The sequence below is a fragment of the Biomphalaria glabrata genome, chromosome 1 (assembly GCF_947242115.1).
Source record: "Biomphalaria glabrata chromosome 1, xgBioGlab47.1, whole genome shotgun sequence".
NCBI classification, from domain to species: Eukaryota; Metazoa; Mollusca; class Gastropoda; family Planorbidae; genus Biomphalaria; species Biomphalaria glabrata.
This window is the reverse complement of record NC_074711.1, coordinates 49,168,871-49,189,108: the sequence shown is the minus strand read 5'-3', so window position 1 is coordinate 49,189,108 and position 20,238 is coordinate 49,168,871. Positions and strand designations below refer to the sequence as shown.

Sequence of the window (20,238 nt, the reverse complement as noted above, 5' to 3'; positions counted from 1 at the left end):
AGCTACGTCAGACTAAGTACATTAGATACAGCTACATAAAACTAAGTACATTAGATACAGCTACATCAGACTAAGTACATTAGATACAGCAACATCAGACTAAGTACATTAGATACAGCTACATAAGGATAAGGACATTAGACTAAGGACATAAAACTAAGGACATTAGATACAGCTACATAAAACTAAGGACATTAGATACACCTACATAAAACTAAGTACATTAGATACAGCTACATAAGGATAAGGACATTAGACTAAGGACATAAAACTAAGGACATTAGATACAGCTACATAAAACTAAGTACATTAGATACAGCTACGTCAGGCTAAGTACATTAGATACAGCTACATCAGACTAAGGACATTAGATACAGCTACGTCAGACTAAGTACATTAGATATAGCTACATCAGACTAAGTACATTAGATACAGCTACATAAAACTAAGGACATTAGATACAGCTACATAAAACTAAGTACATTAGATACAGCTACATAAAACTAAGTACATTAGATACAGCTACATAAGGATAAGGACATTAGACTAAGGACATAAAACTAAGGACATTAGATACAGCTACATAAAACTAAGTACATTAGATACAGCTACATAAAACTAAGTACATTAGATACAGCTACATAAAACTAAGTACATTAGATACAGCTACATAAAACTAAGTACATTAGATACAGCTACATCAGACTAAGTACATTACATACAGCTACATCAGACTAAGTACATTAGATACAGCTACATAAGACTAAGTACATTAGATACAGCTACATCAGACTAAGGACATTAGATACACCTACATAAGACTAAGGACATTAGATACAGCTACGTCAGACTAAGGACATTAGATACAGCTACATCAGACTAAGTAAATTAGGTACAGCTACATCAGACTAAGGACATTATATACAGCTACATCAGACTAAGGACATTAGATACAGCTACATAAGGCTAAAAACATTAGATACAGCTACATCAGACTAAGGACATTAGATACAGCTACATAAGACTAAGTACATTAGATACAGCTACATCAGACTAAGGACATTAGATACAGCTACATCAGACTAAGGACATTAGATACAGCTACGTCAGGCTAAGTACATTACATACAGCTACATCAGACTAAGGACATTAGATACAGCTACATCAGACTAAGGACATTAGATACAGCTACATCAGACTAAGGACATTAGGTACAGCTACATCAGACTAAGGACATTAGATACAGCTACATCAGACTAAGGACATTAGGTACAGCTACATCAGACTAAGGACATTAGGTACAGCTACATAAGGCTAAGTACATTAGATACAGCTATATCAGACTAAGTACATTAGATACGGCTATATCAGACTAAGGACATTAGATACAGCTACATCAGACTAAGGACATTAGATACAGCTACATCAGACTAAATACATTAGATACAGCTACATAAGACTAAGGACATTAGATACAGCTACATCAGACTAAGGACATTAGATACAGCTACATCAGACTAAATACATTAGATACAGCTACATCAGACTAAATACATTAGATACAGCTACATCAGACTAAATACATTAGATACAGCTACATCAGACTAAATACATTAGATACAGCTACATCAGACTAAATACATTAGATACAGCTACATCAGACTAAGGACATTAGATACAGCTACATCAGACTAAATACATTAGATACAGCTACATAAGACTAAATACATTAGATACAGCTACATAAGACTAAGGACATTAGATACAGCTACATCAGACTAAATACATTAGATACAGCTACATCAGACTAAATACATTAGATACAGCTACATCAGACTAAATACATTAGATACAGCTACATCAGACTAAATACATTAGATACAGCTACATCAGACTAAGGACATTAGATACAGCTACATCAGACTAAATACATTAGATACAGCTACATAAGACTAAGGACATTAGATACAGCTACATCAGACTAAGGACATTAGATACAGCTACATCAGACTAAGGACATTAGATACAGCTACATCAGACTAAGGACATTAGATACAGCTACATCAGACTAAGGACATTAGATACAGCTACATCAGACTAAGGACATTAGATACAGCTACATCAGACTAAGGACATTAGATACAGCTACATCAGACTAAGGACATTAGATACAGCTACATCAGACTAAATACATTAGATACAGCTACATAAGACTAAGGACATTAGATACAGCTACATCAGACTAAGGACATTAGATACAGCTACATAAGGCTAAGTAAATTAGATACAGCTACGTCAGACTAAGGACATTAGATACAGCTACATCAGACTAAGGACATTAGATACAGCTACATCAGACTAAGTACATTAGATACAGCTACATCAGACTAAGTACATTAGATACAGCTACATCAGACTAAGGACATTAGATACAGCTACATCAGACTAAGGACATTAGATACAGCAACATCAGACTAAGTACATTAGATACAGCTACATCAGACTAAGGACATTAGATACAGCTACATAAGGCTAAGTACATTAGATACAGCTACATCAGACTAAGGACATTAGATACAGCTACATCAGACTAAGGACATTAGATACAGCTACATCAGACTAAGTACATTAGATACAGCTACATCAGACTAAGGACATTAGATAAAGCTACATAAGACTAAGGACATTAGATACAGCTACATCAGACTAAGGACATTAGATAAAGCTACATCAGACTAAGTACATAAGATACAGCTACATCAGACTAAGGACATTAGATACAGCTACATCAGACTAAGGACATTAGATACAGCTACATCAGACTAAGGACATTAGATAAAGCTACATCAGACTAAGGACATTAGATAAAGCTACATCAGACTAAGGACATTAGATAAAGCTACATCAGACTAAGGACATTAGATACAGCTACATCAGACTAAGGACAAGCTAGGCCTACAACGTAATTGTCACATCCAAGTGAAGTACATCCCTTTAGACCGTTGATCGAGAAAACTTGATTGCAACATGAGCCTTTCATTTGAAAACTGTTGATTACAGAAACTGATAGACTTCATAGAGATCTAAACGTGTCTGTCAGACGGACAACACAAAACTAACTGCGGATTTTCCTTTTGGCTGCTGCTAAAAAGACATACAGCAAAAGAGATGATGTATTCGCAAATAAAAGATTTACTAATGGAAATGTATTCTGCCAGTTTGAGAAACTTTAAGATGTAGAACGCTAGGGTCGCGGGAAAAAAACTTTTGAGACCCAAAGAGGAAACCTTAGCAACACAGGCGCAGATAACTTAAATTAATACTAATTAAGCCTATTAAATAATATTAATAATATCTGAATCTGTCTATCTAGGTCGCCATAACCAAATTGCAAATTTAATACACTAACACTTGGCTTTGACACACAATTTGATCGGTAAGGATACTCCTCATTATTACAAAGACTCGCCACAAGAGGTCCTCGAATCTACAGATCATCTGCTTTACTGGGATAGGCCTATTTTTAATCAACAAAAAAACGGTAGATTTTAATCGCCCTGATAGCTTCCCATTGATTAAAAAAAGAAGAAAAAACCGCTACCATTATTGACATTGCCATACCACTGCCTCATAATTTAAGAAAAACTGAAATGGAAAAGCAAAGAACATATGGGAACGTAGGCTTGAAGATTTAGCGTTTATGGAAGTTATCCAAAATAGCAATATCAACCTATGGGATAATAACAACTGACCTCACAGATACCTTCAAGGCCCTTAACATTCCTAGGGAACATTCTCGTTGCCTGTCAGAGGGCGCCAGGGCGGTACTGCTGCAGACCTGCCACATCACCAGAAAATTCCTCCAGTCGACACTGATAAATGGAATACAATGAATTTTGTTTCTCTTTAACGAAACTCGACCCTGGCAGCGCCAGAGAATGAATAATCGTTCGTTTCTAATATAATATAATAAGATGTGGCAAAATATGCATGGCGCAACTGGGTTTGCCTGGTCATTGGAAATACTGCGTTCATTCTCAATTTTCGGAATCAAAGTAAATGTCTATTATTATGACGATGTGGAAAATAGGAACTTTGGTCAACTTCTTAGTATAAAATCCCAAGCGAAACAGTGCCAATGATTTCATGCTTTAACTACGGCCTCTAAAGAATAATTGCTTCTAATTTTAGAACGATTGATCTAATAGTTTTGAGGTTGTTATTTTGTGTTCAATATTGTTTATTGTTAATTATACCTGACCTAGATTTACTTTGCTATCTTCCGACAGGAGGAGCTGTCTGTGACATAATTATTCTATTGTTAGATGTCACAAGGAGATTCCGGCTAAACAAATGGAAAGGTCTAAAAGGAAGCTCTTACATATCCTACCGCCAAATGTCACCAGGACTGGTAAGACAGTTTTGATTTCTAAAAATAACAGACAGACTGACCCATTAGAATTTGATGAATGTAGTAGTATATATGGGGCTATTACAATATAAGAAATAAAGAATAGTTTGAAAATAAGTTACCTGCCATATGTAGTTTGGATGTGACAGAAGGATAGAAGGTGGCCTGTTTATGAACTCTTGCCTTCGGTCTAGTGGTTACAGGATCTGAACAACAACAAAAAAAAACACCCTTACATTTTGTACAAAGAATAATAGACAGTACATGCCATTTATAATCTAGATTGGACAGGACTGACTGTGTACAAAGTGAAACAAGTTTGGACAGGACTGACTCTATAAAGTAAAACAAGTTTGGACAGGACTGACTCTATAAAGTAAAACAAGTTTGGACAGGACTGACTGTGTACAAAGTGAAACAAGTTTGGACAGGACTGACTCTGTACAAAGTGAAACAAGTTTGGACAAGGACTGACTCTGTATAATGAAATGGCTAATCTAAAAAATAAAGATAAATGTTGCTGTGAGAAGTAATGTTTTTTTTTTGTGGATTTTTTTCTATTACATTTATTCACTAGTTGAAATCTTTCTTCTATCACATTTGTTCACTAGTTGAAATCTTTCTTCTATTACATTTGTTCACTAGTTGAAATCTTTCTTCTAATACATTTGTTCACTAGTTGAAATCTTTCTTCTATTGCATTTATTCACTAGTTGAAATCTTTCTTCTAATACATTTGTTCACTAGTTGAAATCTTTCTTCTATTACATTTATTCACTAGTTGAAATCTTTCTTCTAATACATTTATTCACTAGTTGAAATCTTTCTTCTAATACATTTGTTCACTAGTTGAAATCTTTCTTCTATTACATTTATTCACTAGTTGAAATCTTTCTTCTAATACATTTGTTCACTAGTTGAAATCTTTCTTCTAATACATTTGTTCACTAGTTGAAATCTTTCTTCTAATACATTTGTTCACTAGTTGAAATCTTTCTTCAAATACATTTGTTCACTAGTTGAAATCTTTCTTCTAATACATTTGTTCACTAGTTGAAATCTTTCTTCTAATACATTTGTTCACTAGTTGAAATCTTTCTTCTAATACATTTGTTCACTAGTTGAAATCTTTCTTCTAATACATTTGTTCACTAGTTGAAATCTTTCTTCAAATACATTTGTTCACTAGTTGAAATCTTTCTTCTAATACATTTGTTCACTAGTTGAAATCTTTCTTCTAATACATTTGTTCACTAGTTGAAATCTTTCTTCTAATACATTTGTTCACTAGTTGAAATCTTTCTTCTAATACATTTGTTCACTAGTTGAAATCTTTCTTCAAATACATTTGTTCACTAGTTGAAATCTTTCTTCTAATACATTTGTTCACTAGTTGAAATCTTTCTTCTAATACATTTGTTCACTAGTTGAAATCTTTCTTCTAATACATTTGTTCACTAGTTGAAATCTTTCTTCTAATACATTTGTTCACTAGTTGAAATCTTTCTTCTAATACATTTGTTCACTAGTTGAAATCTTTCTTCTAATACATTTGTTCACTAGTTGAAATCTTTCTTCTAATACATTTGTTCACTAGTTGAAATCTTTCTTCTAATACATTTGTTCACTAGTTGAAATCTTTCTTCTAATACATTTGTTCACTAGTTGAAATCTTTCTTCTAATACATTTGTTCACTAGTTGAAATCTTTCTTCTAATACATTTGTTCATTAGTTGAAATCTTTTTTCTATTACATTTATTCACTAGTTGAAATCTTTCTTCTATTACATTTGTTTACTAGTTGAAATCTTTCTTCTATTACATTTGTTCACTAGTTGAAATCTTTCTTCTAATACATTTGTTCACTAGTTGAAATCTTTCTTCTATTACATTTATTCACTCGTTGAAATCTTTCTTCTAATACATTTGTTCACTAGTTGAAATCTTTCTTCTATTACATTTATTCACTAGTTGAAATCTTTCTTCTAATACATTTATTCACTAGTTGAAATCTTTCTTCTAATACATTTGTTCACTAGTTGAAATCTTTCTTCTAATACATTTGTTCACTAGTTGAAATCTTTCTTCTATTACATTTATTCACTAGTTGAAATCTTTCTTCTAATACATTTGTTCACTAGTTGAAATCTTTCTTCTAATACATTTGTTCACTAGTTGAAATCTTTCTTCTAATACATTTGTTCACTAGTTGAAATCTTTCTTCTAATACATTTGTTCACTAGTTGAAATCTTTCTTCTAATACATTTGTTCACTAGTTGAAATCTTTCTTCTAATACATTTGTTCACTAGTTGAAATCTTTCTTCTAATACATTTGTTCACTAGTTGAAATCTTTCTTCTAATACATTTGTTCACTAGTTGAAATCTTTCTTCTAATACATTTGTTCACTAGTTGAAATCTTTCTTCTAATACATTTGTTCACTAGTTGAAATCTTTCTTCTAATACATTTGTTCACTAGTTGAAATCTTTCTTCTAATACATTTGTTCACCAGTTGAAATCTTTCTTCTAATACATTTGTTCACTAGTTGAAATCTTTCTTCTAATACATTTGTTCACTAGTTGAAATCTTTCTTCTAAATCATTTGTTCACTAGTTGAAATCTTTCTTCTAATACATTTTTTCACTAGTTGAAATCTTTCTTCTAATACATTTGTTCACTAGTTGAAATCTTTCTTCTAATACATTTGTTCACTAGTTGAAATCTTTCTTCTAATACATTTGTTCACTAGTTGAAATCTTTCTTCTAATACATTTGTTCACTAGTTGAAATCTTTCTTCTAATACATTTGTTCACTAGTTGAAATCTTTCTTCTATTACATTTATTCAATAATTGAAATCTTTCTTCTAATACATTTGTTCACTAGTTGAAATCTTTCTTCTATTACATTTATTCACTAGTTGAAATCTTTCTTCTAATACATTTTTTCACTAGTTCAAATCTTTCTTCTATTACATTTATTCACTAGTTGAAATCTTTCTTCTAATACATTTGTTCACTAGTTGAAATCTTTCTTCTAATACATTTGTTCACTAGTTGAAATCTTTCTTCTAATACATTTGTTCACTAGTTGAAATCTTTCTTCTAATACATTTGTTCACTAGTTGAAATCTTTCTTCTAATACATTTGTTCACTAGTTGAAATATTTCTTCTAATACATTTGTTCACTAGTTGAAATCTTTCTTTTAATACATTTGTTCACTAGTTGAAATCTTTCTTCTAATACATTTGTTCACTAGTTGAAATCTTTCTTCTAATACATTTGTTCACTAGTTGAAATCTTTCTTCTAATACATTTGTTCACTAGTTGAAATCTTTCTTCTAATACATTTGTTCACTAGTTGAAATCAACATTGTTCACAAAGAAAAGCAAGAATGGGAATATATCCGCAAGTTATTTAAACCATAGAATTGCCTAGACAAGAGGTCATTGAATTAAACAGTTGGTTGACAATGTGTATATTCTACTTGGAGGATGCAATCATGCGATCTACAGAATCTCCCCAGAGTGTGTAATGTAAAAGAATGGGAGATAATTCATGTTGTATAATCAGTGTGTGTGGTGAGGGAGGTAAGCCTATAGTTGAATGACTATTTCATAGAGATTTTAATACATTAACCATTAACCTAAACACATATAAAACAAGATAAACATTATAATACAATAAATACCTCCATAATACAACTACGAATAAAAAATTAAGAAGAAAATTAATTAAACAAAATGGATTACACAATAGATCTTGATACCGTCAGCTCCTTGTAGGAACAATGCTACCTTAAGGCCAGCCTTCATTGTATAATTGAGTCATTATTTATTGGAGCTTTCATTATATAAAGCTTCTAGAACTAGCTCTAGACTTTCCTCTAGACGTGATCTATATTAAATTTACGTAAAAATATTAGCAAATTATCAATAAACTAAAAGCAGCTTTAAATGTAATAAACAACTCATTTATCGCTCCACTACAAATAACTGTCTTCACTCCACAGCTCTGTACATCTCAGCCTCCAAAACGACTGACTGTCTTCACTCCACAGCTCTGTACATCTTAGCCTCCAACACGACTGTCTTCACTCCACAGCTCTGTACATCTCAGCCTCCAACACGACTGTCTTCACTCCACAGCTCTGTACTTCTCAGCCTCCAACACGACTGACTTCACTCCACAGCTCTGTACATCTCAGCCTCCAACACGACTGACTTCACTCCACAGCACTGTACATCTTAGCCTCCAACACGACTGTCTTCACTCCACAGCTCTGTACATCTCAGCCTCCAACACGACTGTCTTCACTCCACAGCTCTGTACATCTTAGCCTCCAACACGACTGTCTTCACTCCACAGCTCTGTACATCTCAGCCTCCAACACGACTGACTTCACTCCACAGCACTGTACATCTTAGCCTCCAACACGACTGACTTCACTCCACAGCTCTGTACATCTCAGCCTCCAACACGACTGACTTCACTCCACAGCTCTGTACATCTCACCCTTCAACACGACTGTCTTCACTCTACAGCACTGTACATCTTAGCCTCCAACACGACTGACTTCACTCCACAGCTCTGTACATCTCAGCCTCCAACACGACTGACTTCACTCCACAGCACTGTACATCTTAGCCTCTAACACGACTGACTTCACTCCACGGCACTGTACAACTTAGCCTCCAACACGACTGACTTCACTCCACAGCACTGTACATCTTAGCCTCCAACACGACTGACTTCACTCCACAGCTCTGTACATCTCAGTCTCCAACACGACTGACTTCACTCCACAGCACTGTACATCTTAGCCTCTAACACGACTGACTTCACTCCACAGCACTGTACATCTTAGCCTCCAACACGACTGACTTCACTCCACAGCACTGTACATCTTAGCCTCCAACACGACTGACTTCACTCCACAGCTCTGTACATCTCAGCCTCCAACACGACTGTCTTCACTCCACAGCTCTGTACATCTCAGCCTCCAACACGACTGACTTCACTCCACAGCACTGTACATCTTAGCCTCCAACACGACTGTCTTCACTCCACAGCTCTGTACATCTCAGCCTCCAACACGACTGTCTTCACTCCACAGCTCTGTACATCTCAGCCTCCAACACGACTGTCTTCACTCCACAGCTCTGTACATCTCAGCCTCCAACACGACTGTCTTCACTCCACAGCTCTGTACATCTCAGCCTCCAACACGACTGACTTCACTCCACAAATCTGTACATCTCAGCCTCCAACACGACTGACTTCACTCCACAGCTCTGTACATCTCAGCCTCCAACACGACTGACTTCACTCCACAGCTCTGTACATCTCAGCCTCCAAAACGTCTGACTTCACTCCACAGCTCTGTACATCTCAGCCTCCAACACGACTGTCTTCACTCCACAGCACTGTACATCTCAGCCTCCAACACGACTGACTTCACTCCACAGCTCTGTACATCTCAGCCTCCAACACGACTGTCTTCACTCCACAGCTCTGTACATCTCAGCCTCCAACACGACTGTCTTCACTCCACAGCTCTGTACATCTCAGCTTCCAACACGACTGTCTTCACTCCACAGCTCTGTAAATCTCAGCCTCCAACACGACTGACTTCACTCCACAGCTCTGTACATCTCAGCCTCCAACACGACTGTCTTCACTCCACAGCTCTGTACATCTCAGCCTCCAACACGACTGACTTCACTCCAAAGCTTTGTACATCTCAGCCTCCAACACGACTGTCTTCACTCCACAGCTCTGTACATCTCAGCCTCCAACACGACTGTCTTCACTCCACAGCTCTGTACATCTCAGCCTCCAACACGACTGTCTTCACTCCACAGCACTGTACATCTCAGCCTCCAACACGACTGTCTTCACTCCACAGCTCTGTACATCTCAGCCTCCAACACGACTGTCTTCACTCCACAGCTCTGTACATCTCAGCCTCCAACACGACTGTCTTCACTCCACAGCTCTGTACATCTCAGCCTCCAACACGACTGGCTGTCTTCACTCCACAGCTCTGTACATCTCAGCCTCCAACACGACTGTCTTCACTCCACAGCTTTGTACATCTCAGCCTCCAACACGACTGACTGTCTTCACTCCACAGCTCTGTACATCACAGCCTCCAGCACGACTGACTGTCTTCACTCCACAGCTCTGTACATCTCAGCCTCCAACACGACTGTCTTCACTCCACAGCTCTGTACATCTCAGCCTCCAACACGACTGTCTTCACTCCACAGCTCTGTACATCTCAGCCTCCAACACGGCTGTCTTCACTCCACAGCTCTGTACATCTCAGCCTCCAACACGACTGTCTTCACTCCACAGCTCTGTACATCTCAGCCTCCAACACGACTGACTGTCTTCACTTCACAACTCTGTACATCTCAGCCTCCAACACGACTGTCTTCACTCCACAGCTCTGTACATCTCAGCCTCCAACACGACTGTCTTCACTCCACAACTCTGTACATCTCAGCCTCCAACACGACTGTCTTCACTCCACAGCTCTGTACATCTCAGCCTCCAACACTACTGTCTTCACTCCACAACTCTGTACATCTCAGCCTCCAACACGACTGTCTTCACTCCACAGCTCTGTACATCTCAGCCTCCAACACGACTGACTTCACTCCACAGCTCTGTACATCTCAGCCTCCAACACGACTGACTTCCCTCCACAGCACTGTACATCTCAGCCTCAAACACGACTGACTTCACTCCACAGCTCTGTACATCTCAGCCTCCAACACGACTGTCTTCACTCCACAGCTCTGTACATCTCAGCCTCCAACACGACTGTCTTCACTCCACAGCTCTGTAAATCTCAGCCTCTAACACGACTGACTTCACTCCACAGCTCTGTACATCTCAGCCTCCAACACGACTGTCTTCACTCCACAGCTCTGTACATCTCAGCCTCCAACACGACTAACTTCACTCCACAGCTCTGTACATCTCAGCCTCCAACACGACTGTCTTCACTCCACAGCTCTGTACATCTCAGCCTCCAACACGACTGTTCTCACTCCACAGCTCTGTACATCTCAGCTTCCAACACGACTGTCTTCACTCCACAGCGCTGTAAATCTCAGCCTCCAACACGACTGACTTCACTCCACAGCTCTGTACATCTCAGCCTCCAACACGACTGTCTTCACTCCACAGCTCTGTACATCTCAGCCTCCAACACGACTGTCTTCACTCCACAGCTCTGTACTTCTCAGACTCTGACTGACTTCACTCCACAGCACTGTACATCTCAGCCTCCAACACGACTGTCTTCACTCCACAGCTCTGTACTTCTCAGACTCTGACTGTCTTCACTCAACAGCACTGTACATCTTAGCCTCCAACACGACTGACTTCACTCCACAGTTCTGTACATCTCAGCCTCCAACACGACTGACTGACTTCACTCCACAGCACTGTACATCTTAGCCTCCAACACGACTGTCTTCACTCCACAGCTCTGTACTTCTCAGACTCTGACTGACTTCACTCCACAGCACTGTACATCTCAGCCTCCAACACGACTGTCTTCACTCCACAGCTCTGTACTTCTCAGAATCTGACTGACTTCACTCCACAGCACTGTACATCTTAGCCTCCAACACGACTGTCTTCACTCCACAGCTCTGTACATCTCAGCCTCCAACACGACTGACTGACTTCACTCCACAGCTCTGTACTTCTCAGACACCAACACGACTGACTGACTTCACTCCACATCTCTGTACATCTCAGCCTCCAACACGACTGACTGACTTCACTCCACATCTCTGTACATCTCAGCCTCCAACACGACTGACTTCAATCCACATCTCTGTACATCTCAGCCTCCAACACGACTGACTGACTTCACTCCACATCTCTGTACATCTCAGCCTCCAACACGACTGACTGACTTCACTCCACATCTCTGTACATCTCAGCCTCCAACACGACTGACTGACTTCACTCCACATCTCTGTACATCTCAGCCTCCAACACGACTGACTGACTTCACTCCACATCTCTGTACATCTTAGCCTCCAACACGACTGACTTCACTCCACATCTCTGTACATCTCAGCCTCCAACACGACAGACTTCACTCCACAGCTCTGTACATCTCAGCCTCCAACACGACTGACTTCACTCCACAGCACTGTACATCTCAGCCTCCAACACGACTGACTTCACTCCACAGCTCTGTACATCTTAGCCTCCAACACGAATGACTGACTTCACTCCACAGCTCTGTACATCTCAGACTCTGACTGTCTTCACTCCACAGCACTGTACATCTCAGCCTCCAACACGACTGACTTACTCCACAGCTCTGTACTTCTCAGACTCTGACTGTCTTCACTCCACAGCACTGTACATCACAGCCTCCAACACGACTGACTGACTTCACTCCACAGCACTGTACATCTCAGCCTCCAACACGACTGACTGACTTCACTCCACAGCTCTGTACATCTAAGACTCTGACTGTCTTCACTCCACAGCACTGTACATCTCAGCCTCCAACACGACTTACTGACTTCACTCCACAGCACTGTACATCTTAGCCTCCAACACGACTGACTGACTTCACTCCACAGCACTGTACATCTCAGACTTTGACTGTCTTCACTCCACAGCTCTGTACATCTCAGCCTCCAACACGACTGACTGACTTCACTCCACATCACTGTTTATCTTAGCCTCCAACACGACTGTGTTAACTCCACAGCTCTGTACATCTCAGCCTCCAACACGACTGTCTTCACTCCACAGCACTGTACATCTTAGCCTCCAACACGACTGACTGTCTTCACTCCACAGCACTGTACATCTTAGCCTCCAACACGACTGACTGACTTCACTCCACAGCACTGTACATCTTAGCCTCCAACACGACTGACTGTCTTCACTCCACAGCACTGTACATCTTAGCCTCCAACACGACTGACTGACTTCACTCCACAGCACTGTACATCTCAGACTCTGACTGTCTTCACTCCACAGCTCTGTACATCTCAGCCTCCAACACGACTGTCTTCACTCCACAGCACTGTACATCTTAGCCTCCAACACGACTGTCTTTACTCCACAGCACTGTAAATCTTAGCCTCCAACACGACTGACTTCACTCCACAGCTCTGTACATCTCAGCCTCCAACACGACTGACTGACTTCACTCCACAGCACTGTACATCTTAGCCTCCAACACGACTGTCTTCACTCCACAGCTCTGTACATCTCAGCCTCCAACACGACTGTCTTCACTCCACAGCACTGTACATCTCAGCCTCCAACACGACTTACTTCACTCCACAGCACTGTACATCTCAGCCTCCAACACGACTTACTGTCTTCACTCCACAGCACTGTACATCTTAGCCTCCAACACGACTGACTTCACTACACAGCACTGTACATCTCAGCCTCCAACACGACTGACTTCACTCCACAGCTTTGTACATCTCAGCCTCCAACACGACTGACTGACTTCACTCCACATCTCTGTACATCTCAGCCTCCAACACGACTGTCTTCACTCCACAGCTCTGTACATCTCAGCCTCCAACACGACTGTCTTCACTCCACAGCTCTGTACATCTCAGACTCTGACTGTCTTCACTCCACAGCTCTGTACTTCTCAGACTCTGACTGTCTTCACTCCACAGCTCTGTACTTCTCAGACTCTGACTGACTTCACTCCACAGCACTGTACATCTCAGCCTCCAACACGACTGTCTTCACTCCACAGCTCTGTACTTCTCAGACTCTGACTGTCTTCACTCAACAGCACTGTACATCTTAGCCTCCAACACGACTGACTTCACTCCACAGCTCTGTACTTCTCAGACTCTGACTGACTTCACTCCACAGCACTGTACATCTTAGCCTCCAACACGACTGTCTTCACTCCACAGCTCTGTACTTCTCAGACTCTGACTGACTTCACTCCACAGCACTGTACATCTCAGCCTCCAACACGACTGTTTTCACTCCACAGCTCTGTACTTCTCAGACTCTGACTGACTTCACTCCACAGCACTGTACATCTTAGCCTCCAACACGACTGTCTTCACTCCACAGCTCTGTACATCTCAGCCTCCAACACGACTGACTGACTTCACTCCACAGCTCTGTACTTCTCAGACTCCAACACGACTGACTGACTTCACTCCACAGCTCTGTACTTCTCAGACTCCAACACGACTGACTGACTTCACTCCACATCTCTGTACATCTCAGCCTCCAACACGACTGACTGACTTCACTCCACATCTCTGTACATCTCAGCCTCCAACACGACTGACTTCAATCCACATCTCTGTACATCTCAGCCTCCAACACGACTGACTGACTTCACTCCACATCTCTGTACATCTCAGCCTCCAACACGACTGACTGACTTCACTCTACATCTCTGTACATCTCAGCCTCCAACACGACTGACTGACTTCACTCCACATCTCTGTACATCTCAGCCTCCAACACGACTGACTGACTTCACTCCACAGAACTGTACATCTTAGCCTCCAACATGACTGTTATCACTCCACAGCTCTGTACATCTCAGCCTCCAACACGACTGTCTTCACTCCACAGCACTGTACATCTCAGCCTCCAACACGACTGACTTCACTCCACAGCACTGTACATCTCAGCCTCCAACACGACTGACTGTCTTCACTCCACAGCTCTGTACATCTCAGCCTCCAACACGACTTACTGTCTTCACTCCACAGCACTGTACATCTTAGCCTCCAACACGACTGACTTCACTCCACAGCACTGTACATCTCAGCCTCCAACACGACTGACTGACTTCACTCCACAGCACTGTACATCTCAGCCTCCAACACGACTGACTGACTTCACTCCACAGCACTGTACATCTCAGCCTCCAACACGACTGACTGACTTCACTCCACAGCACTGTACATCTCAGCCTCCAACACGACTGACTGACTTCACTCCACAGCACTGTACATCTCAGCCTCCAACACGACTGACTGTCTTCACTCCACAGCACTGTACATCTCAGCCTCCAACACGACTGACTTACTTCACTCCACAGCTCTGTACATCTCAGCCTCCAACACGACTGTCTTCACTCCACAGCTCTGTACATCTCAGCCTCCAACACGACTGACTGACTTCACTCCACAGCTCTGTACTTCTCAGTCTCCAACACGACTGACTGACTTCACTCCACAACACTGTACATCTTAGCCTCCAACACGACTGACTGTCTTCACTCCACAGCACTGTACATCTCAGCCTCCAACACGACTGACTGTCTTCACTCCACAGCACTGTACATCTCAGCCTCCAACACGACTGACTTACTTCACTCCACAGCTCTGTACATCTCAGCCTCCAACACGACTGTCTTCACTCCACAGCTCTGTACATCTCAGCCTCCAACACGACTGACTGACTTCACTCCACAGCTCTGTACTTCTCAGTCTCCAACACGACTGACTGACTTCACTCCACAACACTGTACATCTTAGCCTCCAACACGACTGACTTCACTCCACAGCTCTGTACTTCTCAGACTCTGACTGTCTTCACTCCACAGCACTGTACATCTCAGCCTCCATCACGACTGACTGACTTCACTCCACAGAACTGTACATCTTAGCCTCCAACATGACTGTTATCACTCCACAGCTCTGTACATCTCAGCCTCCAACACGACTGTCTTCACTCCACAGCACTGTACATCTCAGCCTCCAACACGACTGACTTCACTCCACAGCACTGTACATCTCAGCCTCCAACACGACTGACTGTCTTCACTCCACAGCACTGTACATCTCAGCCTCCAACACGACTTACTGTCTTCACTCCACAGCACTGTACATCTTAGCCTCTAACACGACTGACTTCACTCCACAGCACTGTACATCTCAGCCTCCAACACGACTGACTGACTTCACTCCACAGCACTGTACATCTCAGCCTCCAACACGACTGACTGACTTCACTCCACAGCACTTTACATCTCAGCCTCCAACACGACTGACTGACTTCACTCCACAGCACTGTACATCTCAGCCTCCAACACGACTGACTGACTTCACTCCACAGCACTGTACATCTCAGCCTCCAACACGACTGACTGTCTTCACTCCACAGCACTGTACATCTCAGCCTCCAACACGACTGACTTCACTCCACAGCACTGTACATCTCAGCCTCCAACACGACTGACTTACTTCACTCCACAGCTCTGTACATCTCAGCCTCCAACACGACTGTCTTCACTCCACAGCTCTGTACATCTCAGCCTCCAACACGACTGACTGACTTCACTCCACAGCTCTGTACTTCTCAGTCTCCAACACGACTGACTGACTTCACTCCACAACACTGTACATCTTAGCCTCCAACACGACTGACTTCACTCCACAGCACTGTACATCTCAGACTCTGACTGTCTTCACTCCACAGCACTGTACATCTTAGCCTCCAACACGACTGACTGACTTCACTCCACAGTTCTGTACATCTCAGCCTCCAACACGACTGACTGTCTTCACTCCACAGCACTGTACATCTTAGCCTCCAACACGACTGACTTCACTCCACAGCTCTGTACATCTCAGCCTCCAACACGACTGACTGACTTCACTCCACAGCTCTGTACTTCTCAGACTCTGACTGTCTTCACTCCACAGCACTGTACATCTCAGACTCTGACTGTCTTCACTCCACAGCACTGTACATCTCAGACTCTGACTGTCTTCACTCCACAGCTCTGTACATCTCAGCCTCTAACACGACTGTCTTCACTCCACAGCTCTGTACATCTTAGCCTCCAACACGACTGACTGACTTCACTCCACAGCTCTGTACTTCTCAGACTCTGACTGTCTTCACTCCACAGCTCTGTACATCTTAGCCTCCAACAGACTGACTTTTTTATCACTCCACAGCTCTGTACTTTTCAGACTCTGACTGTCTTCACTCCACAGCACTGTACATCTCAGACTCTGACTGTCTTCACTCCACAGCTCTGTACTTCTCAGACTCTGACTGACTTCACTCCACAGCTCTGTACTTCTCAGACTCTGACTGTCTTCACTCCACAGCACTGTACATCTTAGCCTCTAACACGACTGACTGACTTCACTCCACAGCTCTGTACTTCTCAGACTCTGACTGACTTCACTCCACAGCTCTGTACTTCTCAGACTCTGACTGTCTTCACTCCACAGCACTGTACATCTTAGCCTCCAACACGACTGACTGTCTTCACTCCACAGCTCTGTACTTCTCAGACTCTGACTGTCTTCACTTCACAGCACTGTTTATTTTAGCCTCCAACACGACTGACTGTCTTCACTCCACAGCTCTGTACATCTCAGCCTCCAACACGACTGTCTTCACTCCACAGCTCTGTACATCTCAGCCTCCAACACGACTGACTGTCTTCACTCCACAGATCTGTACATCTCAGCCTCCAACACGACTGACTGTCTTCACTCCACAGCACTGTACATCTTAGCCTCCAACACCACTGTCTTCACTCCACAGCTCTGTACTTCTCAGACTCTGACTGTCTTCACTCCACAGCTCTGTACATCTCAGCCTCCAACACGACTGACTGACTTCACTCCACATCTCTGTACTTCTCAGACTCTGACTGTCTTCACTCCACAGCTCTGTACATCTCAGCCTCCAACACGACTGACTGACTTCACTCCACATCTCTGTACATCTCAGCCTCCAACACGACTGACTTCATTCCACATCTCTGTACATCTCAGCCTCCAACACGACTGACTGACTCCACTCCACATCTCTGTACATCTCAGCCTCAAACACGACTGTCTTCACTCCACATCTCTGTACATCTTAGCCTCCAACACGACTGACTTCACTCCACAGCTCTGTACATCTCAGCCTCCAACACGACTGTCTTCACTCCACAGCACTGTACATCTCAGACTCCAACACGACTGACTGACTTCACTCCACAGCTCTGTACATCTCAGCCTCCAACACGACTGTCTTCACTCCACAGCACTGTACATCTTAGCCTCCAACACGACTGTCTTCACTCTACAGCTCTGTACATCTCAGCCTCCAACACGACTGTCTTCACTCCACAGCTCTGTACATCTCAGCCTCCAACACGACTGACTGACTTCACTCCACAGCTCTGTACATCTCAGACTCCAACACGACTGACTGACTTCACTCCACAGCACTGTACATCTCAGCCTCCAACACGACTGACTGACTTCACTCCACAGCACTGTACATCTCAGCCTCCAACACGACTGACTGACTTCACTCCACAGCACTGTACATCTCAGCCTCCAACACGATTGACTGTCTTCACTCCACAGCACTGTACATCTCAGCCTCCAACACGACTGACTGACTTCACTCCACAGCACTGTACATCTCAGCCTCCAACACGACTGACTGACTTCACTCCACAGCACTGTACATCTCAGCCTCCAACACGACTGACTGACTTCACTCCACAGCACTGTACATCTCAGCCTCCAACACGATTGACTGTCTTCACTCCACAGCACTGTACATCTCAGCCTCCAACACGATTGACTGTCTTCACTCCACAGCACTGTACATCTCAGACTCTGACTGTCTTCACTCCACAGCTCTGTACTTCTCAGACTCTGACTGACTTCACTCCACAGCTCTGTACTTCTCAGACTCTGACTGTCTTCACTCCACAGCACTGTACATCTTAGCCTCTAACACGACTGACTGACTTCACTCCACAGCTCTGTACTTCTCAGACTCTGACTGACTTCACTCCACAGCTCTGTACTTCTCAGACTCTGACTGTCTTCACTCCACAGCACTGTACATCTTAGCCTCCAACACGACTGACTGTCTTCACTCCACAGCTCTGTACTTCTCAGACTCTGACTGTCTTCACTCCACAGCACTGTTTATTTTAGTCTCCAACACGACTGACTGTCTTCACTCCACAGCTCTGTACATCTCAGCCTCCAACACGACTGTCTTCACTCCACAGCTCTGTACATCTCAGCCTCCAACACGACTGACTGTCTTCACTCCACAGATCTGTACATCTCAGCCTCCAACACGACTGACTGTCTTCACTCCACAGCACTGTACATCTTAGCCTCCAACACCACTGTCTTCACTCCACAGCTCTGTACTTCTCAGACTCTGACTGTCTTCACTCCACAGCTCTGTACATCTCAGCCTCCAACATGACTGACTGACTTCACTCCACATCTCTGTACTTCTCAGACTCTGACTGTCTTCACTCCACAGCTCTGTACATCTCAGCCTCCAACACGACTGACTGACTTCACTCCACATCTCTGTACATCTCAGCCTCCAACACGACTGACTTCATTCCACATCTCTGTACATCTCAGCCTCCAACACGACTGACTGACTCCACTCCACATCTCTGTACATCTCAGCCTCAAACACGACTGTCTTCACTCCACATCTCTGTACATCTTAGCCTCCAACACGACTGACTTCACTCCACAGCTCTGTACATCTCAGCCTCCAACACGACTGTCTTCACTCCACAGCACTGTACATCTCAGACTCCAACACGACTGACTGACTTCACTCCACAGCTCTGTACATCTCAGCCTCCAACACGACTGTCTTCACTCCACAGCACTGTACATCTTAGCCTCCAACACGACTGTCTTCACTCTACAGCTCTGTACATCTCAGCCTCCAACACGACTGTCTTCACTCCACAGCTCTGTACATCTCAGCCTCCAACACGACTGACTGACTTCACTCCACAGCTCTGTACATCTC

The 20,238-nt window shown here is 42.7% G+C and overlaps 1 protein-coding gene across 1 annotated transcript in view; it reads right to left on the bottom strand.

Annotated features, from left to right (window-relative positions):
* The window catches only part of LOC106073988 (zwei Ig domain protein zig-8-like), a 121,211-nt gene that overhangs the window by 17,115 nt on the left and 83,858 nt on the right, over nucleotides 1-20,238 (bottom strand). The window contains exon 5 of the mRNA XM_056040982.1: nucleotides 4,534-4,617. Coding sequence (XP_055896957.1) covers nucleotides 4,534-4,617 — 84 coding nt within the window. The remainder of the gene's footprint in view (nucleotides 1-4,533; nucleotides 4,618-20,238) is intronic.